Source organism: Symphalangus syndactylus, chromosome 19 (assembly GCF_028878055.3).
Source record: "Symphalangus syndactylus isolate Jambi chromosome 19, NHGRI_mSymSyn1-v2.1_pri, whole genome shotgun sequence".
NCBI lineage: Eukaryota > Metazoa > Chordata > Mammalia > Primates > Hylobatidae > Symphalangus > Symphalangus syndactylus.
Genome location: NC_072434.2, coordinates 85,947,533 through 85,972,908, shown reverse-complemented (window position 1 = coordinate 85,972,908; position 25,376 = coordinate 85,947,533). Strand labels below are relative to the sequence as shown.

General features: G+C 37.8%; 2 protein-coding genes across 5 annotated transcripts in view; one reads left to right on the top strand and one right to left on the bottom strand.

The window, feature by feature from the left end:
- Nucleotides 1-4,075, top strand: part of OPN3 (opsin 3) — a 46,550-nt gene extending 42,475 nt beyond the window's left edge. For both annotated transcript variants that reach the window (XM_055235211.2, XM_063613548.1), the window contains exon 4: nt 2,986-4,075. In XM_055235211.2, coding sequence (XP_055091186.1) covers nt 2,986-3,249 — 264 coding nt within the window. In that variant the 3' untranslated portion in view covers nt 3,250-4,075. The remainder of the gene's footprint in view (nt 1-2,985) is intronic.
- Nucleotides 4,076-5,414: 1,339 nt separating this feature from the next.
- KMO (kynurenine 3-monooxygenase) overlaps nt 5,415-25,376 on the bottom strand; it is a 58,830-nt gene continuing 38,868 nt past the window's right edge. For 2 of the 3 annotated variants that reach the window (XM_055235208.2, XM_063613529.1), the window contains 5 exons: nt 10,728-10,785; nt 8,644-8,726; nt 7,359-7,460; nt 7,209-7,268; nt 5,415-5,750 (listed from right to left, as the gene is read on the bottom strand). In XM_055235208.2, coding sequence (XP_055091183.1) covers nt 5,550-5,750; nt 7,209-7,268; nt 7,359-7,460; nt 8,644-8,726; nt 10,728-10,785 — 504 coding nt within the window. In that variant the 3' untranslated portion in view covers nt 5,415-5,549. The remainder of the gene's footprint in view (nt 5,751-7,208; nt 7,269-7,358; nt 7,461-8,643; nt 8,727-10,727; nt 10,786-25,376) is intronic. The other variant, XM_055235209.2, reaches the window with a different exon arrangement.

Genomic DNA, 25,376 nt, shown 5'->3' with positions numbered 1-25,376 from the left:
GTGTAATACTTTTACAGAGGTGATTCAGAGTCGCTTCAATTAAAAAAAACAAGAATTTTGTAGGAAAGTAAAGAGATCTGGAAGAAATGTAGAATATTTCCAAAGAAAATCATAACATTCTAAGAACTACCCACAGGGATTCACACTTGTTAGGTAGAATTCTAGTAAAATTAATATTTAATTCACCAGAAAATAGTTTATGCCTAGTAATAACAGCTACAATGTTAATAATACATTTAAAATTCCGACTGTACCAAGCAAGTTACAAGCAAGTCACAAGTTACAAGCCAGTTTACAAAACTCCACAAAATAGGCACTAATATATTCCTTGTTTTATTTATGGGTTATGAATAGGTTCAGAGAAGTTAAATAACTTGCCTAATCCAGGAAGTATTGGTGCCAGGATTTGAACCTAGTTTGCTCAAATCCCCAAATCCAGTGCTTATAACTCCTCACTTGGGGTTATAGATACTTGTAGCAATTGGTCTGGGTTGTTATTCACATGCCACAGCAAATGTCTAGCCTAAATTAATTTGGTTCAAGAAACTTCCTGGGCCTGGTGTGGTGGCTCAAGCCAGTAAACCCAGCACTTTGGGATGCTGAGGCAGAAGGATTGCTTGAGCTAAGAGTTCAAGACCAACCTGGGCAACATAATGAGGCGCCCCTCTCTCTCAAAAAATAAAAATAAAATAAAATAAAATAAAATAAAATAAAATAAAATAAAATAGCTGGGCATGGTGGCATGTGCCTTAGTCCCAGCTACTCAGGAGCCTGAGATGAAAGGATCTCTTGAGCCCAGGAGGTCAAGGCTGCAGTGAACCATGATCGCACCACTGCATTCTAGCCTGGGCGACAGAGCAAGACCCTGTCTCAAAAAGAAGAGGAACTTCCTTATCATCTGTTTCTGTAGTTGAAAGGTTTTGACTTGATGGCTATAAGTCATGGCTAGGAGAGCCCACAAAATGATTATTATAAACCTGAGCCTCTAAGTTTCAGAGAATTTGAAAGTTAACGATAATACTTAATTACTCCATTGGAATTTTAAAGATAACAGGTCATAATAATCACAGGTAATAATAATCACCGTGACTTCTAATGCTCAAGCATGTGGAAGAAGAGGGCACTTTTGTAATAACCTTATTATGTTCAGTGCTAAATCTCTCTGCCTCTTCTTTTGCCTTTCTTTCTCTTTGAATATTATTGGCTTACACTCTCCATAAACTCACTTTCATGTGCCTTAATCTCCTCTCACTGACAGTGTTTCTTTCCCTTTTTTGTTGCCTTCAGTTGGTCTATTTCCTTTAACCCAGAGATTTTAAACTTGGAGTCCGTAGGACCTAAACATTCCTTGAGTTGGCCTCAGAAGAACCATTGAAACCCTGGAAATTGTTTATAACAATTTTTTAGTATGCACACATATGAATTTTTCTAGTGAGATGGTTTATAAATTTAATTTTCTATCAGAGGTTAAGATATTTTAGGGACCACCCTCTCAACAGACAAAATTAAAATACATTAACTAACAATTATTTGTTGCACTCTTTCTCTCAGCCAATGGGCTATAAATTAGTGCTTCTGGAACTTTACTGTGCATACCCCACCCCTGGAAATCTCGTAATAAATGAATATTCTCCTTCAGTATGTATGGTTGCCCAATATTCTGCATGTCTAACAAGCTCCCACATGGTCCTGATGTTAATGGTTCCTAAGGGCATACTTTAAACAGGAAGTCTAAAAGATACAAACAAAAACAAATAAATAAAAACAACGGTCCTATGGAAAAACGTTTTTTGGCATACATACTCTATTTAACCTTTATAGTAATGTATCTTCAACACTTAACCAAACAATGGTTTAGTGAGTAAAGTCTCAAACAAATATTATTTTTTAAATTTTTGAATCAGATAGAAAAAATAAATATTTTTAAATGTGAGTATAAACTAAATGCTAACTTGCATAAGATTGGAGCTCAAAGAAGACATTATCAGGCAGTGTTTGCTGTAAAACAAACCAAAACAAAAAAGACAGAAATCAATGTAGCTATTTATTATATTTTTAATTGATATTTCCTGATCTGAGAAAGTCCATATATTCAACATTTATTTCGCTCTAAATAATGGGATAACAATTACATTAACTTTTGATTTATGTTTTACTGGTCATGATGGACCGACTACTATAACAAGCAACCCCAGCATTTCAGTGAATTAATACGGAGTTTATTGCTCATTCAGGTCACAGTTCAGTCTATTAATGTATTGGATGGAGGAGATGGGATCTGTCCTATGCAGTCATTTAGGAATCTAGGTTCTTTCCATTGTGTGATATTATAATCTTTAGGCGTTGGCCTCCCAGGTTCTTGTAGAGAGGAATAGCAGAGAGGAGAAGCCGAAAGGAGGCCAAGAAATATTATTCGATGTTGTACCCAGGACACAGAGAAGAATAATGTTTGTTGATGACATTAGTGCTGTCTGCTATAGTATTTTTTCCCTAACTGATTAGTAATTTCGATAGAAAAAAAAATTCTTCACCTAATTAAAGAGACATTAGCAAGTACACCAGGCTGTAAACTCTGCCAGGAAGAGCCTTGTCTGTTTTTGATGCTTACAGTAAAAAATCTCTAATTATAGCCCAGTGGCTGTCACCTAGTAGATGCCCACTGAATATTTGTGGACTGACTTAATGTTCAAAGTCTCTTAATAGTTGTAACTGCCCTCACAGAAAGTGTGTGCAGATTGAAGCTTGGAGGATTACAAGGTATTGAAATGGTCCTACATGTTCTGGTTAATAAGAATTAGAATGAATAAAAGACATAAAGCTCTGAGGTGATTTAGGTAGATCTGAGCATGACCACATAACCCTACATCCATACCTGCTAACAAACAAAAAACAACTTAAATTCAGCTCAGCTGATTTCCTTGAATGTTAATTCATATTAGTGCCCAACTTTTACTTAATATTCCACTTTATTTTTTCTCTGCCCAGTTTCGAAGATCCCTTGTGCAGCTCCTGTGCCTCCGACTGCTGAGGTGCCAGCGGCCTGCTAAAGACCTACCAGCAGCTGGAAGTGAAATGCAGATCAGACCCATTGTGATGTCACAGAAAGATGGGGACAGGCCAAAGAAAAAAGTGACTTTCAACTCTTCTTCCATCATTTTTATCATCACCAGTGATGAGTCACTGTCAGTTGACGACAGCGACAAAACTAATGGGTCCAAAGTTGATGTAATCCAAGTTCGTCCTTTGTAGGAATGAAGAATGGCAACGAAAGATGGGGCCTTAAATTGGATGCCACTTTTAGACTTCCATCATAAGAAGTGTCTGGAATACCCGTTCTATGTAATATTAACAGAACTCTGTGGTCCAGCAGGAAATCCGAATTGCCCATGTGCTCTTGGGCCTCAGTAAGAGGTTGAACAAAAACAAATTCTTTTAATTTACAACGGGTGCTTTACATAATGAAAAAACCACTTGTGGCACACAATGGGCATCTAACATCATCATCTTCTAATGTGTTGGAGATTTTCATTTCAAATATATTTTTAAAATTACTCTATTTTCCAAAACACGTAATACATTTTCCTCGAAAATACCTTACTGTAAAAATAACTGTCGCATACACATGTGTGAAGTAGCTAGAACATACTGAATTTTTTTGTACTGTTGGACTCTATTCAGTGTCATGTCCTACATCTGATCAAGTTATCAAGGAGATAATTCTAGAATGAAAAAGAAAATCCTCTTGTTGGAAACAAAAGACGTTTTATATGTGCAGTATGACAAAGAGGAGTTTCAGAGACAACTTTGAATCCTTGTCAGCCTGGAGACCAGCACCAGAGGAATCTACAAGGCAAACTCCCATATATTTGCTTCCCCCAAATTGCTGCCCCTACAGACTCAAAGCTCTTTTTCTTTGTTTTGTTGTTTCTCTAAAAATTTACTGTTCTTTGTCGATGCTATATAAGCCAGGGAGTTCTAAGACGCCAGCTCTTTGAGATTTGCTCATTCCCCTGTATTTCCACCTGTATTTCCCACATATATATTATATATACCTGCTAATAAACTTATGCTTGTTTTTCTCTTGTTAATCTGTCTTTTGTTATAGGGGCCCCAGGCAAGGAACCTAAAGTGGGTAGAAGGAAAAATTATTTTTTCTTTCCCTACAAACTAAACATGGATTATTAGAACTGAAGAGTTTCATTGACAATATAGAAGAGAAACACTGAATCATTTTATTTTATTGCCCAATTTTTATTTCTTATGACTCTAGTGTTTCATCTTCATAATTAATCATGTTTGAAGGACTTTTCAGTGACTCAGCAGTCTGTTAAAGAAGGATGAACCAAAGAAAACATTTTCACTAAACGTGCTTTTAAAAATCAAGTGTATTGCTGGTTCTGCTGCAGTATGTAGTCGAAAAATAAATTAGTAAATCACTTCTGAGGGTCTGAAATTGAATAAAATAATGGCTTTGTATTTCTATAAAAGTTGTCTCCCCTTGTTTCCTTTCCACTCTTGCATATGTAGACATTTAATTTATGAATAAAACCCTTTCCTGTCCTTCACTTAGTCTATTAATAGCCTTGTTCTTATCTTTAGAGGGTAACTTTGGGCTGGCAGCAGTGGCTCACAACTCTAATCCCTGTGCTTTGGGAGGCTGAGGTGGGCAGATCACATGAGGCCAGGAGTTTGAGACTGGCCTGGGCAGCATGGCAAGACCTGGTCTCTACTGAAAAATACCAAAAAATTAGCTGGGCATGGTAGCCCCAGCTATTTGGGAGGCTGAAGTGGGAGGACTGCTTGAGCCCAGGAGGCAGAGGTTGCAGTGAACCAAGATCTCACCACTGCACTCCAGCCTGGACAACAGAGTGAGACCTGATCTCTAAATACATAAATAAATAGACATAGATAGATAGATAGATAGATAGATAGATAGATAGATAGATGATACATACATACATACATACATACATACATACATACATACTAAACAGATAGATGGTAATACTTGTATTTGAAGATGGGAAAATAAAATGGTTCATTTTGTAAGTCTCTGGAACTCCCCTGAATTCCTTATTTACATTTCTGGTTTTATCCAGTAAGTCTGAGCCCTGTGATTAGGTAAGTTCCATTCAGGTAATGAAAAGTGCAGTTAACATGCTAGGTAAGTTGTGATTTTTAGTCCCAGGTGTTGAGTCAATGCTATTGAGTCCTATTGTGTCTTTTAAAGAAAAGGCATGATTACTGTCTTCCCTGGGGCATCTTGGGCCTTACTTTCTGAGAAGTGAAAGATCTTAGTCATTGCACTTTTATAGTTAGAATGACTCAACCTGAGTGTGTATAATGTAGGGAAGCTGCACGTTTCAACTTTTAAAATGTCCCCCCCACCAGTAATTGCAGTTAACATACAGAGATATTCTACATTCAGTTTAATTATAAGCAGACCACTGTCTTCCACTAGTGAATCAAATATGGCAATGGAAACATTTTTTTCATGCTTAATTTTGGTCATAGAGAAATCATGCATTTGCTACCACAAAACCTTTCTATCACCTGCTAATGAGACTGGAAATTTGTTCTAGGGAGTCCATGGCCTTCGCGGGGAAACACGTTGTATTCCGGAAGTGAGCTATCCAGTTCCATGGTCTTCTCAAGCAGAGGAAAGGTCGTGGTGACATGTAGTGCATAAGTAGGTAGGTACTGCTGATGGCTATCAGTGATCCCAAGAAAAAGAGTCCTTTGTTTATTACCTGTAAGACAGCAAGAACTCTCATTTCATTTGTCCAGAGATTAAAATCTGAAAATAGACTTCATTTTTTAACGACAAAGGGGTAAACAATGTCCTCTTTGTTCTTTAACCTGAAACAACAATTTAATTGCATGACCACAAGATCAGGAATTGATAAGATCAAGATAAAGTCAAGGATTGGGAGCCTCCCTTCTCCCTCTCTCCCAAGAAACTCATGAATCCAGGTCTTCTGTATGAAAAAAATTTAGCAGTCAGCTTTTGTCCAGCCATTAAAAAACCTTTGCAGTTTAGAAAAAGAGCTGTGAATTCTTAGAAGAGTACTGCTGTGCTGGGGCCACACATCATTCATTCCTTCTCAGAAGCTTCCCAAAAGTCTCCAGGAGAAGAGTGGTGGCCTGGTGGCCTCTGTGACTAAGACTCATGTGGAGACTGAACACCAGCTGTAAACAGCGGCCTGAGGCCCATTCCAGCCTGAGGCAGGTGCTTTCCCATGGCATCCTGGCCTATTTCTATCCCCGCACTTACTGTCCTGCATTCTAACTGCCTGCTGGTATCTTTTCCCCTTTTAGACTTTCAGCTCCTTAAGGGTGAAGGCCCTGTTTTATTCATCTTATATAGATAAACCTTGATTTCTTCCAATCCATTCTCCATATAGACATCTTTCTAAAATCCATACCCGAGTCTGTTGGCCTCCCTGGGCTCCCTGTTTCTCTCAAAAGAATATTCCAGGTGTTTAAAGTCCTGCCTCCACCCTCTGACCATTCTCACACACTAGTGCTGCCTTCCAGCTCCACTGAAATACGTTTCTCATGTGTCTTCCGCCTTCCCCTGTCCTGGCCCCTCCTGATCTCCTCGGGGGCAGTTTATCCCTCTCCAGTGCAACTGTCTCTATCCCCCACTAGCCTCTGAGCTTTGTGAAAGGTGTGAACTGCTCATGTTCATCACCATGCCAGCTCAGTGCTATGTACTAAATAAAACTGTCTGCTGAATAAATGACGCTGTAAAATCCCCAAAGTGGAAGACTAGGGAATCAGAATTCCATTTAATGGCATCTCTAGGCCAACTGCCCAAAATGAATGTATTACAGCATTCCATTGGAATAGGTCTTTTAAAAGTGATTCAGTTCTGTCTAATTTTACAAATTAAACTCATAAGAATATTGCACGAAGCAAAAATCAAGAACAGTACATCTTGCTAAAATAAAGTAAAAAGTTGAGAAATATTAGCATCAGTTTCTTTCTTGAGATACTTCCCTTCAAAAGCTCTCTTTGCCACCTCCTTGTAATGTTGTTCAGTAACCACTGTTCCCTCTCTGTACTCAGGACAGTTTCTGTTTGGAAGGCAAACAGTTGGTGTCTGTCCCATTATTTCTGTATTTGTCGGAAACAAACATAATCATAATACGATGACATTTCAACACATCACATTAAAAAATAAATAAAATGTAATCTGTTCCAACCTTTTTTTGCCAATGCCAACGCTGCACAGCCTCATGGTATCTTATTCTGGAAAAAGTGACCTGCAGAGAAGTTTAAAACGTATTCTTGTGTATTCTTTAACAGCTAAACAGAAAATTAAAATGAGGAAAAGTCTTCAGTCCAGACCTTACCATTGTATAGAGAGGGATAAAGGTCGATGGCATAATAGCATGAAGAAATCTCTCCATGTTCTTCTGAAAAATGAACCAGCTTGAGTTGACATGTGCTCGCATCTGCAATAATGAGAGTCTTAAAGAATGCTTTTGAACAAATACAGTTATTTCTCACTGCGACTTAGTATTATTCTTCATTCCCACTCATCGCAATGCCAAACACAAAGTAGTCAAATAATTTTTTGTTTCCTTAATGTCATTCCCAATCCATTTTGGTAAATGTCGGTCATATAGGACGTTGCCTCGAAAATGTACAGCAATTACATGAAACTTGCTGGGGAAGTTTATTTTGCTCAGGGGTCAATAGAGGAAGTCGATTTCAGCAGAGGGTTTGTTTAACCAGATCTGCAGGCAATCTGTGAGCTCAAAGATTTGTCTAATTTTCTGTTGCTTCCTGGTTGGTTTGTAATATTGCTTATGGCAAAAAGAGATTGTTTAAAGCTATGTTTGTCTGGACCTACTCTCTTTTTTAGGACAGATACTGTGTTGTAGCCATCCTGTTTTTAAAGGAGAAGACAAGATACATCAATGAAGCCTCCAATATCTTGTAGGACATCCTCTACCACATCTAATGTCGTTTTGCTCAAGCCAAAGTCCAGTTTCTTTCTGTCTTCAGGAGAGATGGAAAATAGCTGGTCACTCTGCTTTAAACTTATCTTGTAAATCCTTTCGTTTTATTATTTTAAAAGTATAATCACTATCACTTACCATGAGCTTTACATGTGACTGGTTCAAAATGGAATTAATGTGTTTTTCCTCAAAGTACTAATCTTCCTGAACATGAATTTCTTTTTGGTATGATGCATTTTTTTTTTTTAGTGCATAAGTTTCCAAAGGATAATCAATGCTACTCTAAATATGCAAGTTATAATGTTATGAGTGAAAAGGCCATTCAACATTTCTTAGATTTTCTAAATATGTTGACACATCTGAAAGTTGTATTTTCATTAAATTAACATATTGCTAAATGTCTAAGATAACAGCATGTGAATTATCAGAGGTTTTGTTACCTCCTAAATGTCCTTAAAGTGTAGATAGAGATAATGTGTGTTGGTCATTGCCACTGGCCAGAGTCACAATCCACCCAAGTCTAAGGAATGCTATGTGTGTGTGTGTTTTCTTATCTGTAGGTATTCTTATATAGCATGCATGAGATGGGGGCTGAAGCAAAGAAAAAGAAAAGAACACTAGTTAGGATATCAGTGAACCATCTCATGGAATAAAGCCAAACCTTCTCACTCACCTCTATGTAATTGTACATGGATAGGTCTGAAATCGCGTGATCGTCTGGGACTCTCAATCTTGAGAATGCAGGAAGACACAAACCTGTAAGTTAAATAATACATCTTTCAAAAACCTTCTATAAAAATGTGCTGAACTCTACACAGGTCAAATTAAATGGTATGTTCACTACCAATGCTCTCACTAATTTTTTTAAACCATAAATAACCATTCTGTATAACCAACAATCTATGACTATTAATAATACACATAGAGCATTTCCTGTAAATAAAAATTACAACAAAGTTAATCTATATTATTGCTTTATCTTTGTTCTCTAGTGCCCCAAACCAGCGTTGACAGTGTGTTCTTATGCATAAACCCTCTATCCACCTCCAGCGTCATGTGTAAACCAGTCACACAAGCGCTAGGAAATGAGGAGACAAAATATCTTTGGCTGCTGAGCATCTGAGAGAGACGACTGGGAAATAACCAAAAAAAAACAGATGAGAAAATTTGTCCTGGAACTCTATAATTTCTTCAGACTCAGGCATCAGTGTCCTTAGACTTCCTAAAACACCACAGCAAGCATATACTATGAACTCACTTTATGGTAGGCTTTTTTTTTTCTTTTTAAAACTTGATAGAAATTATTCAATGTTCACAACTCTGAAGTTGAGAGTATCATCCCCACTTTATAAACGAAAAAGAACAGAGGCTTTAGAAAGATGAAGTGATTTGCTTAAGATCACACAGTTAATAAGTTGGCAAGTCAGGACTTGAAACTGGGTGAAGTTTAAGGCCAGTTCTCTAGTCTATCCTTTACCTGAAACAAGTGTAAAATCAGAGGTGGCCTTTGAAAGCACGTGATGCTGGGAAGCAGGAAAAGGTTATCCAGTTCTTAGGCTGTTGTTTGCACCTTCTTTTATATATGTAATATACAAACCTTCCATCCACCTCCATGGTCATGTGCAAACCAATCACACCAGGGCTAGGAAGGAAAGGAGGGAACAAAATGCCTCTGGCTCTTAAGTATTTAACAGAGATAACTGAAAAATAATTAAAAAAAAAAAAAAGGAATTTATGCCGGGCACCGTGGCTCATGCCTATAATCCCAGCACTTTGGGAGGCAGAGGCGGTGGATCACTTGAGGTCAGGAGTTCAAGACCAGCCTGGCCAACATGACAAAAACCCTGTCTCTACTAAAAATACAAAAATTAGCCGGGTGTGGTGGTGTATGCCTGTAATCCCAGCTACTCTGGAGGCTGAGGCAGGAGAATTGCTTCAACCCAGGAGGCGGAAGTTGCAGTGAGCCAAGATTGAGGCCACTGAACTTCAGCCTGGGTGATGGAGTGACTCCATCTCAAAAAAAAAAGTATTAGATGCAATCTTTGACAGGGCAAAAAACACTGGAGCTTCTAAGAGTGTTTCTGAGGATGTGTTGTAGGGTGAATGTCCCCAACCCTCCGTCCATGGCCTGTTAGGAACCAGGCCGCACAGCAGGAGGTGAGTGGCAGTTGAGATCGCATTACCGCCTAAGCTCCGCCTCCTGTCAGATCAGCAGTGGCATTAGTTTCTCACAGGAGCGTGAACACTATTGTGAACTGCACAGGTGAGGCATCTAGCTTGCATGCTCCTTATGAGAATCTAACTAATGCCTGAAGATCAGAGCAGGAAGTTTCATCCTGAAACCATCTTCCCCCACCCCCTGTCTGTGGAAACATTGTCTTCCATGAAACCCGTCCCTGGTGCCAAAACGTTGGGACTGCTGCTAGGAGACGCAGGCAGAGGGTGTTACCTAGGCTGAAAAGGGAGAGAAAGCAGCGTTATCTCTGCCAAGCATAGGTACTCTGAGCTTTTATCTTTGAGTGAATCACTTCATGGACCTCCACATAGAAACTTCAAAAGAAACTATGTTTCTTTTTCTGGGTGCTAGTTGTTGCTATGGGAGAATGGTGGCATAGACTGTTAGTAGAAAAATATGTAATCCTGGGGAGATAATATACATTATACGTCACAGGTTTGTGATCATTGAGGATCAGAAATAAGCCCACAATTAGTCAGAAGAGCTAGTCCATGTCCAGTTGAGAAATTGACCTTACTTACTAAGGTCATTATTGAATTTATCCATTAACTCATCAAATACCAAGCAGTCTTCAAAGCCCTGAAACAAGAAAAAAAAATCAGAAATAAGAAACTAGAAATAATTAAAAAAAACCCTTATTATTGATTTTGAACAGATCTTCCATTGGTGAAGATAATTCATAGATTGTTTATCCTCAACTAGTACATAGCAGTTGAGTTGTCACATGGTATTGAATTAGGTTAAAAATGACCATCGGGCCTGGGCGTGATGGCTCACACCTGTAATCCCAGAGCTTTGGGAGGCCAAGGTGAGCGGATCGCTTGATCTCAGGAGTTTGAGATCAGCCTGGGCAACATGATGAGACCCCGTATCTACTAAAAATACAAAAAAATAGCCGAATGTGGTGGTGTGTGCTTGTGGTCCCACCTACTCGGGAGGCTGAGGTGAGAGGATCACTTGAACCTGGGAGATGGAGGTTGCAGTGAGCCGAGATTGCTCCACTGCACTCCAGCCTGGGTGACAGAGCGAGACCCTGTTTCAAAAAAAAAAAAAAAAAGACCATAGACTTCATGCTTGGCATTGTTATCTTTGTCCAATTTATACATATATGACACAGTGATTTGAAATTCGACCAAGATTTTACATTACTGTTTTAATTTTGATAGATTCCATTACTTCTTTGAGAAGAAGAAATTATTATATTGCTCTACCATAAGTTTTAGAATTATATTTAAACTCATTCAAGTCTTTAAGATTCACATTTAGAGCAATTTAATGATAGGATAAAACTACTTACGTATTAATTTAGTTCCTATAACTCAGATTAAAGCAATATTAAGAAGTCCACAAAATTAATAATGTACTATGCTAAATACAGAGAGGATAGAGAATTGAAAACAATGTTTCCTGTTTTCTAGGAATTCAAGCTACAGCTTTAGAGGTAGTATAAAGATTTTTTTTCTTTTTGTTCCTTTTTTTTTATTTTAGATGGAGTCTTGCTCTGTTGTTCAGGCTGGAGCGCAGTGGCGCGATCTTGGCTCACTTCAGTCTCCACCTGTTAGGTTCAAATGATTCTCCTTCCTCAGCTTCCCAAGCAGCCAGGATTACAGGCGTGCACCACCACGCCCAGCTAATTTTTGTATTTTTATAGAGGTGGCATTTTACCACATTGGCCAGACTGGTCTCAAACTCTTGACCTCAAGTGATCTGCCCAGCTCAGCCTCCCAAAGTGCTGGGATTACAAGCATGAGCCACTGTGCCTGGCCTAAAGATATTTTTTAAATAAAATATTTTTCACCTCGATTATAAAGATTACATCTGAAACAAGCAGATTTATTTGTCAAATCAATTATATAGTCTCAATACTATACAAGTGAGAGATACCATATGGGGCTGAGATAACAGTTTTATATTCTTTTGTTTAAGTTAATTCATTTACTCTTCACAACTCTCTGAGGTAGACACTATTAAAATTCCAATTAAATTAAATTAATTAATTAATTAATTTTGAAATGTAGTCTCGGTCTGTCACCCAGGCAGGAGTGCAGTGGCACGATCTTGGCTCACTGTAACCTCCACCTGCCAGGTTCAAGCGATTCTCCTGCCTCAGCCTCCCAAGTAGTTGGGACTGCAGGCACCCACAGCCACACCTGGCTAATTTTTTTTTTGTATTTTCAGTAGAGACGGGGTTTCACCATATTGACTAGGCTGGTCTCAACCTCCTAACCTCAAGTGATCCACCTGCCTCGGTCTCCCAAAGTGCTGAGACTACAGGCGTGAGCCACCACACCTGGCCTAAAATTCCAATTTTATGGATAAGAAAGTAAAGATAAGGTAAGTAAATTGCACAAGAATATATTTGCAGTAAATTCTGGAGCCAGGATTAAAATCAAATATTCTAATGCCAGGTCCTGGGCACTTATCCACTGTGCTACAATTAATGTCTTGTGTTTTTATAAAACAAAATGTTTACCACTGCTTTGTGGAGAATATAATTGATTAGATTCAAAAGCTATTTTTACTTGGAATATATGCCAATAACCAAAATAATATATGATTAATGATTATGAAGCTGTTAGCACGTACACACACACATACACACACACACACAAATTAGTTTAGGATTCCTTGAAATGAATGTTCAACTTTTAAATACTATTTTTTCTGAATTCTTTTTCTAGCCAAAATAGTAACATTTCCATGAAGGCAGTAGTGTCCAACATCTAATCAGCTCATAGTTTTACTTAACCTTGTCTCTCAGGTTTCACTTTCCTTTGGAAAGAAAAGTAGAAAAGAAAGAGATCTTTGAGGAATCGCCACACTGTCTTCCACAATGGTTGAACTAGTTTACACTCCCACCAACAGTGTAAAAGTGTTTTTCCAGCGCCTGTTGTTTCCTGACTTTTTAACAATTGCCTTTCTAACTGGTGTGAGATGGTATCTCATTGTGGTTTTGATTTGCGTTTCTCTGATGGCCAGTGATGATGAGTTGCAAGGACAGAAAACCAAACACTGCGTGTTCTCACTCACAGGTGGGAATTGAACAATGAGAACACTTGGACACAGGGTGGGGAACATCACACACCAGGGCCTGTCATGGGGTGAGGGGATGAGGGAGGGATAGCATTAGGAGAAATACCTAATGTGAATGACGAGTTAATGGGTGCAGCACACCAACATGGCACATGTATACATATGTAACAAACCTGCACGTTGTGCACATGTACCCTAGAACTTAAAGTATAATAAAAAAAAGAAAAATAAATAAATAAATAAAAGAGATAATTTTTGATTATTTTTTTTCTTTGAGGCTAATGTTACAAATTTATGCATAGTACCTAGAAAAAATATATTTAAAAAATTAAGTCTTGAATTGCTGATAGCCAAGTTTCCAAATTTTGAGCTATTGGTACATTTTTTCTAACCGAACAGAATACTATATGGTCAGCCACATATACCCAAGTTCTGGATATATGGATTCAATCAAGTTTGGATTGGAAGTATTTTTTAAAAAACAATAAAAATAATGCAACAAAAAAGAATACAAATAAAAATACAGTATAACAATTATATACATGGCATTTATATTATATTAGGTATATGTATTATAAGTAATCTAGAGATGATTTTAAGTATGTGGGACCCTCTTCTTCAACTCCAGGCAGTGCAGCTTGGGGAAAAACTCCCTTCACTTGGGGAAAGGAGAAGAAAAAGTATAGAGGTCTTTGTCTTACTACTTAGTTAGGTACCAGCTAAGTCACAATAAAATAAAACACCAAGTAGTTTCCTGAAGCCCATGATTCCAGGCCTTAGCTCCTGGATGGCATTTCTAGACCCACCCTGGGCCAGAAGGGAATTTTCTGCCTTGAAGGCAATGACTGAGTCCTGGCAGGGTTCACCACCTGCTAACTAAAGAGCCCTTGGGCCTTGAATAAACATCAGTGGTAGCCAGGCAGTAGTCACCATGGGCATTAGGCAAGACACAGTACTGTGGTAGCTTCAGGTATGACCCAGCACAGTGCCAGCTGTGGTGGCCACAGGAGTGCTTGTGTCACTCCTCCCCCAACTCCAGGCAGCCCAGCATAGGGAGAAAAACTCCTTGTGGTTCAAGGAACAAAAGAGAAGAGACTGAGATACTTTGCCTAGTAACCCAAGGAATTCTCCCTTTAGGACAATGCTTCATTTAGAAGCATCATTGTACCTCTAGGACTTGGCAAGAGTTGTAGCATTCCTAGGCTTGGGGCACCTCCTAGTACTGATACAGCTACAGTGACCATAAGCTTAGATCGCAACACTCATTCCACTTGGAATACCTGGAAAGCTATCTCAAGAAGGACAGGTACAAAGAAGCCCAGACTGTGAAGACAAAATAGACAAAATAGAGACCTAATTCTTCAATGCCCAGATGTCAACAAACACCCACAAACATCAAGAACATCCAAGGAACATGACCTTAACAAATGAACTAAATAAGGCACCAGTGACCAATCCTGGAGTGACAAAGATATATGACCTTTCAAATAGAGAATTCAAAATACTCGTCTTGCAGAAGTTCAACAAATGTCAAGATAATACAGAGAAGGAATTCAGAATCGTATCAGATAAATTTAACAAAGAGATTGAAATAATTTTTAAAAATCAAGCAGATACTTTGGAGCTGAAAAATTCAATCGAAAAATGCATCAGAGTCTCTCAATAGCAGAATTGATCAAACAGAAGAAAAGATTAGTGAGCTGGAAGACAGGCTATATAAAAATACAGTCAGAGGGAAACAATAAGAATAAAAAAGAGTTAAGCATACATATAAGATCCAGGAAATAGCCTGACAAGGGCAAATCTAATAGTTATTGGCCTTAAAGAGAACATACATAGAGAGGGACATCAGGGTAGAAAGTTTATTCGAAGAAATAATAATGAAAACTTCCCAAACCTAGAGAAAGATATGAATATCCAGCTACAAGAAGATCATAAAACACTAAACAGATTCAAGCCAAATAAGGCTACATCAAGGCATATATTAATGAAACTCTCAAAGGTCAAGGATAAAGAAAGGATCCTGAAAGCAACAAGTGAAAATAAGCAAATAACATAAAAGGAGCTCCAATATGTCTGGCAGCAGACTTTGCAGCAGAAACGTTATAGGACAAAAGAGAACCGATTGGCATATTCAAAGTGCTAAAGGAATAAAAGCTTCCAATTTAGAATATTGTATGCAGCAAAGTTATTCTACAAACATGAAGGAGAAATATGTTCACAGACAAACAAATGCTGAGAAATTTCATCAACACCAGATCCATCTTACAAGAAGTACTCAAGGGAGATCTTCAATATGAAAGACAAGGATGTTAACAAATGGAAAAAAAGTCACCTGAAGGTATCTAATTCACTGGTAATAGTTAAGTATATAGACAAATACAATATACTATTGACACTGTAACTGCGGTATGTACATATCTTTAGTAGAAGGACCAAAAGACACATTTATCAAAAATAATAATTACAAGAACTTTTTAGAGACAGTATAAAAAGATATATAGAGAGACAACAAAACGTCAAAATGCAAAAGGGGGAAGGAGTTAAAGTGTAGAGTTGTTTAGTTTTCTCTTTGCTTGTTTGTCTTTTCTTTTCTCTTTTTTTCTTTTTTCTTTCTTTTTCTTTGTAATCAGAGTTAAGTTGTCAACAGTTTAAAATACTTGGTTGTAAGATGTTATTTGCAAGCCTCATGGTAACCACAAAGCAAAAACCTATGATAGGTACACAAAAAATAATAAGCAAAAACATAAAACATACTACCAGAGAATATCACTTTTACACAAAGGAAAACAAGAAGGAAGAAAGAAGAAGAGGACCAACAAAACAACCAGAAAAGAAGTAATAGTATGGCAGTCGTGAGTCCATACCTATCATTAGTAATACTGAAACTAAATGGAATAAATTCCCTAATAAAAATACATAGAGCAGTTGAATGTATAAAAAGATAAGACTCAACTATATGCTGCCTACAAGAAATTCACATCACCTATAAAGACACACATCGACTGAAAATAAAGGGATGGAAAAAGATATTCCAAGCAAATGGAAATCATAAGAGAGCAGGAGTTGCTATACTTATATGAGACAAAATAGATTTCAAGACAAAAACTCTGAAAACAAACAAACGAGTTCATTATATAATGACAGAAAGGTCAATTCAGTAAGAGAATATAATTGTAAATATCTACGCATCCAACACAGGAGCACCCAGATATAGAAAACAAATATTATTAGAACTAAAGAGAGTGATAGACCCCAATACAATAATAGCTGGGTACTTAACACCCCAGTTTCACCTTTGGACAGATTATCAAGAAGTAAATTAAAGGAACAGTATGTAAGAAATGGACCTAATATGTATTTACAGAACATATTATCCAAAAAAAGGCAGAATATATGTTTTTTTCCTTAGCACATGAAACATTCTCAAAGATAGATTGTACGTTAGGTCACGAAAAAAAATCTCAAAAAAATTTTAAAAATTGAAATCACATCAAGTATCTTTTCTGACCACAATGAGATGAAACAAGAAATAAATAACAAGAGAAACTTTGTAAATTATACAAACACATGGAAATTAAGCAATATGCTCCTGAATGACCACTGGGTCAATGAAGAAATTGACCAATGAGGGAATTTAAAGATTTCTTGAAACAAATGAAAATGGAAACAGAACATACCAAAACCTACGGGATACAGCCAAAGCAGTACTAAAGTTGAAGTGTATGCAATAAATACCTACATCAAAAAACTAGAAAAATTTCACATAAACAAGCTAACAATTGTATCCTAAAGAGCTAGAAAAGCAAGAGCAAACTGAATCCAAAATTAGTTGAAGAAAAAAAAATCTTTCCCCCTAAGACAGTGAATTGGAGGCAACGTTAGCATGCCTCTCCCACATGGGAAGATAAAATGTGGTGTAGAAATATGTAGAGATACATGTGGAGAATATGTAGAGATATACACTGTGAACTTTTTTCCAGGAGGCAACACAGGAGCTTAACAGGAAAACGGAAGGAAACCATAAGACCCTTTAAAAGGAGAGATAGGCTGCAACCTATACTATAAGCCATGTGAAAAATTGTAAGTCCTCAAAGTGTGAGAGGGGGAGAGCCTGCCTCCAGGATATAAATCCCCACTGGGGAACCTGGCAATCCAGCCCATGGGGGAAGGCGTTAACCCCACCAAGCACTGGAACTGATTTAGTGAGCAGTGGGGAATATAAAAGCAGGAGCAGTAGCTGGAAGAGACTTTTGGACATTCCTGGCCTCCAGTACAGACCAAGGGAGGTTATTCCTGATTCTACATCACTGGGAACCTCATGGAAGTCTGCAAGCTAACTCAGGCAGCAGTCACAGGTTGACAGAAGATCCCAACTAAAATCTGTGATATAATCTCGAGTGGGGATGAACTCTCTTGGCCAGAACTGGGAGGTGAATGGGAAGTGTGCTACAGCCACGAGTGCAGAAGCTGGGTGCCCTGGATTTGTGGGTTGACTGGGAGGGGAGTGGCCTGAAAGTCACAGTTGCTGTGTCTGAGGAGAAGGCTTATGGCCTAGGACAGTTTTGAGCGTAGACTTCCTGGAACTTAGCTAGCTGTTGCCAGCAGAACACTGTGGGTGTAAAACCTGCCTTGCCAAGTGCGTGGAAGCTGGGTGGAGCTTACTGCCGCCTGCTACTCCCTAATTGCTGGGCAAACTCTTCAGTGAAGCAGAGGCAGTTGTCCTCGTCCCTGAATCATTACCCTAGTGGCCAGAGAACTGTCTCCTGGCCCCCACAGGGAATGCTGCTTGCATGGACCTGCCCAACACAACTCTGACCTGGCTTCAGCCCTCCACCTACCCTGGTAGCTTAACACAAAGGACAGAAACTTTTGGGAGCTTTATAACCCTGCCCATCATGTAAGAAACCAGAATATCTCTCCTAGGTAACATAAGGCAAGCAGATATCCCACTGCTACCACCACAGCTGGTGCTCTTTTGCAAGTACCACCACCTGGCAGAAGCCAACTGACACAGTCCATTACAGCATCTGCAGGTAGAATAACCTGCACCCAGGAAGAAGAAAATTTGTGTGTGACCTCAGCTATCACCATGATATGGTTTGGCTGTGTCCCCACCCAAATCTCATCTTGAATTGTATCTCCCATAATTCCCACGTGTTGTGGGAGGGACCTGGGGGGAGATAATTGAATCATGGGGGCAGTTTCCCTCATACAATTCTCATGGTAGAGAATAAGTCTCATGAGATCTGATGGGTTTATAAGGGGAAAACCCTTTCACTTGGCTCTCACTCTTCTCTTGTTTGCTACCATGTGAGAAGTGCCTTTCACCTTCCACCATAATTGTGAGGCCTCCCCAGCCATATGACACTGTGCATCAATCAAACCTCTTTTTCTTTATAAATTACCTAATCTTGGGTACGTCTTTATCTGCAGCATGAAAATGGATTAATACACACCATTACCTGCACCACCCTGGCTAACCAGGAGGTCCTAAGTCTGTCCACATGACCAGTTAATTACTCCTACAACCAGCATTTGAAATAGCCAACACACTAAGCCTATTTATAGCCAAGGAATCACAGAGTCTATGTCACTCCCCACCATCTGAGCTGGTACTGGTACCCACTGCTGGAAGACTTAAGGACAGGTCACATTACTGGATCCCTTGCAGACATTCCCCACAGTGGCCTCAAGTGTGGCAGCCCCACTGTGTGGCTGGACCTAGAAAAGCAACAGCATACACACTAGTCTAGCTCTCAGGGACTCCTATTCCCAGGGGAAAGAAGAGTGTACCACATCAATGAAACATTCCATGGGACAAAAGAGTCTGGAGAGCAGGCCTTGAGTCCCAGATCTTTCTGCTGGTGGGAAGTTTATTTCATCAGAGTCATGTTTGCAGTGCTGGGCTCAGCAAGAAAAGTCTGCAGTTCTAACCCAATAGTCAGGCAGCCCTGGTGCTCATGAAGAGTCTTGGAGAAGAGGACTTCTTTTCCTCCTCATCCGCCACTGCAAACACAGTGGGGATGGGGCTTCTCCCATGGAAGTTTGGTAAGGGTGCCCTATAGACTGCCATTCTGGAACACTTCAGGGTGACTGCAGCCCCACATGAGGGAGCACCCTTCAGGCTCAGGCTTGCACAAAAGGTAGAGTCAGAACTTTTTTCTACTTGGAACATCAACATTCCTGCAGATGGAAAGAGGTGCCTGTCTGATCTGAATAGCCAGAACACTGGGTCAGGGATGTGTCTGGGAGGTGGATCATTTTCCGGCTGGCCTGGCAGGGGAGGCCAGAAGGAAAGGGGGAGGAGAGGTGGCTCCCACTCTTTCCCCTGAAAAGACTTCAGTGTGTTTCACTGAGAGCTCCCCTAACCACCTCTGTCAAGGCTGAGGCCTCTGCCCACCATTTCATATTGCATTTACCCACCTGCTTTAGCCATAAATAGTTTCTGCCTAGGGATACCTTATCTACTGGCCTGAAACCTGAACTATTCAGCCCAGTAAATAAAGTACTGGGGAAAAAATAAATAAATAAAAAAGTGCACATCATGGGAAACGAGATGAGCTTCAAAATATCTCTACCATTCCAACCCCATAGGAGACAGTGAACTTGTACACACACCAAGCACATTGCTACTACAACCAGCATCTGAGAAAGCCAGTCATCAAACAAAGACTCTCCATAACCAAGGAACCCACACGGAGTCTTCAACTCTGAAAGCACCAAGAGCAGAATTAGGCTACAATAAACTATAACCATTAAAATCACATCCTTAACAGGGTAAAAGGAAATTAAAGAAAAACACAGTTGAATCAAAAATACATTTAAAAATAATTAGAAGAAATAGTCTACCCAAATTAGAAGGAACCAGAAAAATAATTCCGGTAATATGACAAAACAGGTTTCTATAACAACCCCAAAAGATCACACTGGCTTTCCAGCAATGGATCCACACCAAGATGAAATCTTTGAAATAGCAGATAAAGATGTCAAAACATTATTAAGTTACTCAAGAAGATGCCAGAGACAGGTGGAAAACAACATGAAGAAATTTAAAACATTCAGAATATGAATGAAAAATTTTCTAAAGAGATAGATATTTTACAGAAAAACCAATCAGAATTTCTAGAAATGGAAGACAAATTTAAGGAATTACAAAATGCAGTGGAACATTTTAACAATAGGCTAGAGAAAGTAGAAGAAAGAATTTCAGAGCTCAAAGACAAGGCTTTTGAATTAACCCAATCAGACAAAAATAAAGAAAATATACTCAAAAGAAATGAACAAAGCCTCAAAGAAATATGGGATTATGTTAAATGGCCAAATCTAAGAATAATTGATGTTCCTGAGGGAGAAGAGAAAGTAAAAAGTTTGGAAACTAATTTGAGGGAATACTTTTCTGACCCTGCTACAGATTGAGATATGCAAATACAAGAAGCTCAAAGAAGTCCTGGAAGATTCATTACAAAAAGAACATCATCAAGGTGTATAGTTATCAAGCTATCTAAAGTCAACATTAAGGAAATAATTCTAAGAGCAGTGAGGCAAAAGCATCAGGTAACTTATAAAGGAAAATTAATGCAGACCTCTCAGCAGAAATCTTACAAGTAAGCAAGGACTGGGGTCCTGTCTTCAGCCTCCTTAAACAGAATAACTGTCACCCAAGAATTATATATTCAGCAAAACTTAGTTTCATAAATGAAGGAGAGATAAAGTCATTTTCAGACAAATGCTGAGGGAATTTTTTACTACCTAACGAGCCATACTAGAAATGCTAAAAGGAGCTCTAAATCTTGAAACAAAAGGTTGATATGCACCAGTATAGAAACTCTTGAAAATATAAAACTCACAGAGCCTATAAAACATAACACAATGAAGGAAACAAAGTATCTAGGTAACAATTAACATGATGACTGAAACAGCACCTCACATGTCAATACTAATGCTGAACGTAAATGGTCTAAATCCTCCTCTTAAAAAATATAGATTGTCAGAATGGATAAAAACATCAGAAACCAAGTGTCTGCTGTCTTCAAGAGACTCACCTAACACATAAGGACTCATACAAACTCAAGGTAGAGGGGTGTAAAAAGATATTCCATGCAAATGGAAACTGAAAGCAAGCAGGGGTAGCTATTATATCAGATAAAACAGACTTTAAAACAACAGTGAAAAAAAAAAAAGACAAAGAAGGCCATTACATAATGATAAAAGGATTGATCCCACAAGTAGATATTACAGTCCTAAATTTATAGGCACCTAACACTGGAGCTCCTAGATTTATAAAACAATTGCTACCAAATCTAAGAAATTAGATAGAAAACAACACAGTAATAGTGGGGACTTTAACACTCCATTGAGATCTGTCTAGTGCTGTCAATGGAATTAACCACACTCTAGAAAGTATAGATCTAACAGATATTTACAGAACATTCTATCCAAGAACTGCAGAATGTACATTCTTCTCATCAGCACATGGAACATTCTTCAAGATAAACCATATGGTAGATCATAAAACAAGTCTCAATAAATTTTAAAAAATCAAAATCATATCCAGTTATCTTTTCAGCCCACAGTGGAAAATTAACTCAAGATTAATTCCAAAAGGAAATCTCTAAACTATACAAATACATGGAAATTAAACAATCTTCTCTTGAATGATTTTGGGATTAACAATGAAATCAAGGTGGAAATTTAAAAATGCTTTGAAATGAATGATAATAGTGACACAACATATCAAAACCTCTGGGTTACAGCAAAAACAATGCTGAAAGGAAAGTTTATAGCATTAAATGCCTACATCAAAAAGTTAAAAAAAAATCACAAATTGACAACATCATGTTACACCTCAAGGAAATAGAGAAACAAGAACAAACTAAACCCAAAGTCAGCAGAAGAAAAGAAATAACAAAGATCAGAGGAGAACTAAATGAATTTGAAACAAAAAAATACAAAAGATCAACAAGACAAAAAGTTGATTCTTTGAAAAGAGAATCAAAATCAATAGACCATTAGCTAACAGACCAGATGCACTAAAATCTCAGACTTCACCACTATATAATTCGTTCATGTAACCAAAAACCACTTGTACCCCAAAAGCTATTGAAATAAAATATATACATTAATTTAAAAACAAAATAATCTCAATAGGAATTTTTTAAAGTTTCTTTAAAGAATAATAAAGACCAGAGCAAAAATGAAGTTGAGGCTAAAATATGATACAAAAGATCAATGAAACAAAAAGTTGGTTTTTTAAAAAGATAAACAAAATCAACAAACCTTTAGCTAGACACAGAAAAGGGAGAGAAGACTCAAATAAATAAAATCAGAGGTAAAAATGGAGACACTGATACCACAGAAACTCAAAGGATCATTAGAGACTATTGTGAGCAACTATATGCCAATATATTTGAAAACCTGGAAGAAATGAATAAAGTCCTAGACACACACCAACTTACCAGGATTGAATCATAAAGAAATTCAAAACCTGAATAGACCATTAACAAGTAACAAGATAGAAGCAGTAATAAAAAGCTTCCCATCAAAGAAAAGTCCAGGACCTGATGGCTTCATTGCTAAATTCTACAAAACATTTAAAAATGAACTAATATAGGCCAGGTGCGGTGGCCCACGCCTGTAATCTCAGCACTTTGGGAGGCTGAGGTGGGCAGATCGCGAGATGAAGAGATCGAGACCCTCCTGGCCGACATGGTGAAACCCCATCTCTACTAAAAATACAAAAATCAGCTGGGCGTAGTGGTGTGTGCCTGTAGTCCCAGCTACTGGGGAGGCTGAGGCAGGAGAATCGCTTAAACCCGGAGGTGGAGGTTGCAGTGGGCAGAGATCACACCACTGCACTCCAGACTGGCAAGAGAGCGAGACTCTATCTCAAAAAAAAAAAAAAAAAATTATTCCTACTCAAATTATTCCAACACATTGAGGAGGAATACTTCCAAAGTAATTCTAAGAGGCCAGACCTTACCATAATACCAAAACTAGACAAAGACATAACAAAAAAAGGAAACTACACTCAATATCTCTGATAAACATAGATGCAAAGATTGTCAACAAAATGCAAGCAAACCAAATTCAATAACACATTAAAAATCCGTCATTATGATTAAGCGGGATTCATCCCAGGGTAGCAAGGATGGTTCCACAAATACAAATCAATAAAAGTGACACATCATATCAACAGAATGAAAGACAAAAACCATATGATCATTTCAATTGATGCTGAAAAAGCATTCTGTAGAATTCAACATCCCTTCATGATAAAAATTCTCAAAAAACTGGGTATAAAAGGAATATAGCTCAACATGATAGAAGCTGTATATGACAACCCCACAGCTAGTATCATACAAAATGAGGAAAAACTGAAAATCTTTCCTTTCCTCTAAAATATGGAACAAGACAAGGATGACCATTTTCACCCTTTCTTATGCAATATAGTACTGGAAGTCCTAGCTAGAGCATTTAGACAAGAGAAAGAAATAAAGAACATCCAAATTGGAAAGGAAGCAGTCAAATTATTCTAGTTTGCAGAAAATATGACCTTATGTTTACAAAAACCTAAAGACTCCCCCAAAAACACTATTAGAACTGATAAACAAATTTAGTAAAGTTACAGGATACAAAATCAACATACAAAAATAAATAGCAATTCTATATGCCAAGAGCAAACAATCCGAAAAAGAAACCAGGAATGTAATCCCATTTACAATAATTACAAATAAAATAAGACACCCGGGAATTAACCAGAGAAGTAAAAAATCTCTATAATGAAAACTATAAAACGTTGATGAAAGAAATTGAAGAGGACACAAAAAATGGAAAGATATTCCATGCTCATGGATTGGAAGGATCAATATTGTCAAAGTGTCCATATTACCCAAGGCAATCTACAGACTTAATGCAATACCTATAAAAATACCAGTGTCATTCTTCACAGAATAGAAAGAATAATCCTAAAATTCACAGAATTTAGAAAGAATAATCCTAAAATTTATATGAAATAGAAAGAATAATCCTAAAATTTATATGAAATCACAAAAGACCCAGAATAGCCAAAGCCATCCTGAGCAAAAAGAACAAAACTGGAGGCATCACATTATCTGACTTCAAATTATACTACAAAGCTAAAGTAACCAAAACATCATGGTACTGGCATAAAGACAGACACATTGACCAATGGAACAGAATATAGAACCCAGTAATATATCCACATTCAATTTTAGCAAAGGTGCCAAGAACACACATTGGGGAAAAGACAGTCTTCAATAAATGGTGCTGAGTAAACTAGATATCCATATGCAGAAGAATGAAACTAGACCACTATCTTTCACCATATACAAAAATAAAATGAAAGTGGATTAAAGACAAATCTAAGACTGGAAACTATGAAACTAGTAGAGGAAAACATTGAAGAAACCGTCCAAGACAGTGGTCTGGGCAAAGATTTTCTAAGCAAGACCTCAAACACACAGGCAGCCAAAGAAAAAAACAGACGCATAGACCTTTGGAACAGAATAGAGAACTCGGAAATAAATAGGACAAATGAGATCGTATCAAGCTAAAAAACGTTTCTGCAAAGCAAAAGAAACAATTAACAAAGTGAAGAGACAACCCACAGAACAAAGTAAAATATTTGCAAACTACCCATCTGACAAGGGATTAATAATCAGAATATATAAGAAGCTCAAACAACTGTCAGAAAATAATGAATAATCCAATTTAAAAATTGATATTTTAAAATTGACAGTATAAGTAGGCATTTCTCAAAAGAAGATAATAATATCTGATTATTAAAATAATAAAAATAATATCTAAGTAGGCATTTCTCAAAAGAAGACATACAAATGGCCAGTGGGTATATGAAAAATTGCTAAACTTCACTAATTATCAGAGAAATGCAAATCAAATCTACAATGAAATATTATCTCACTTCAGTTATAATGGCTTTGATCTGAAAGACAAGTGATAACGAATGCTGGTGAGAATGTGGACAAAGGAGAACTGTCGTTTGGTGGAAATATAAACTAGTACAACCACTATGGAGAACAGCATGGAGGTTCCTCAACAAACTAAAAATAAAACTATTATATGTGCCAGCAATCCCACTGTTGGGTAAATATCCA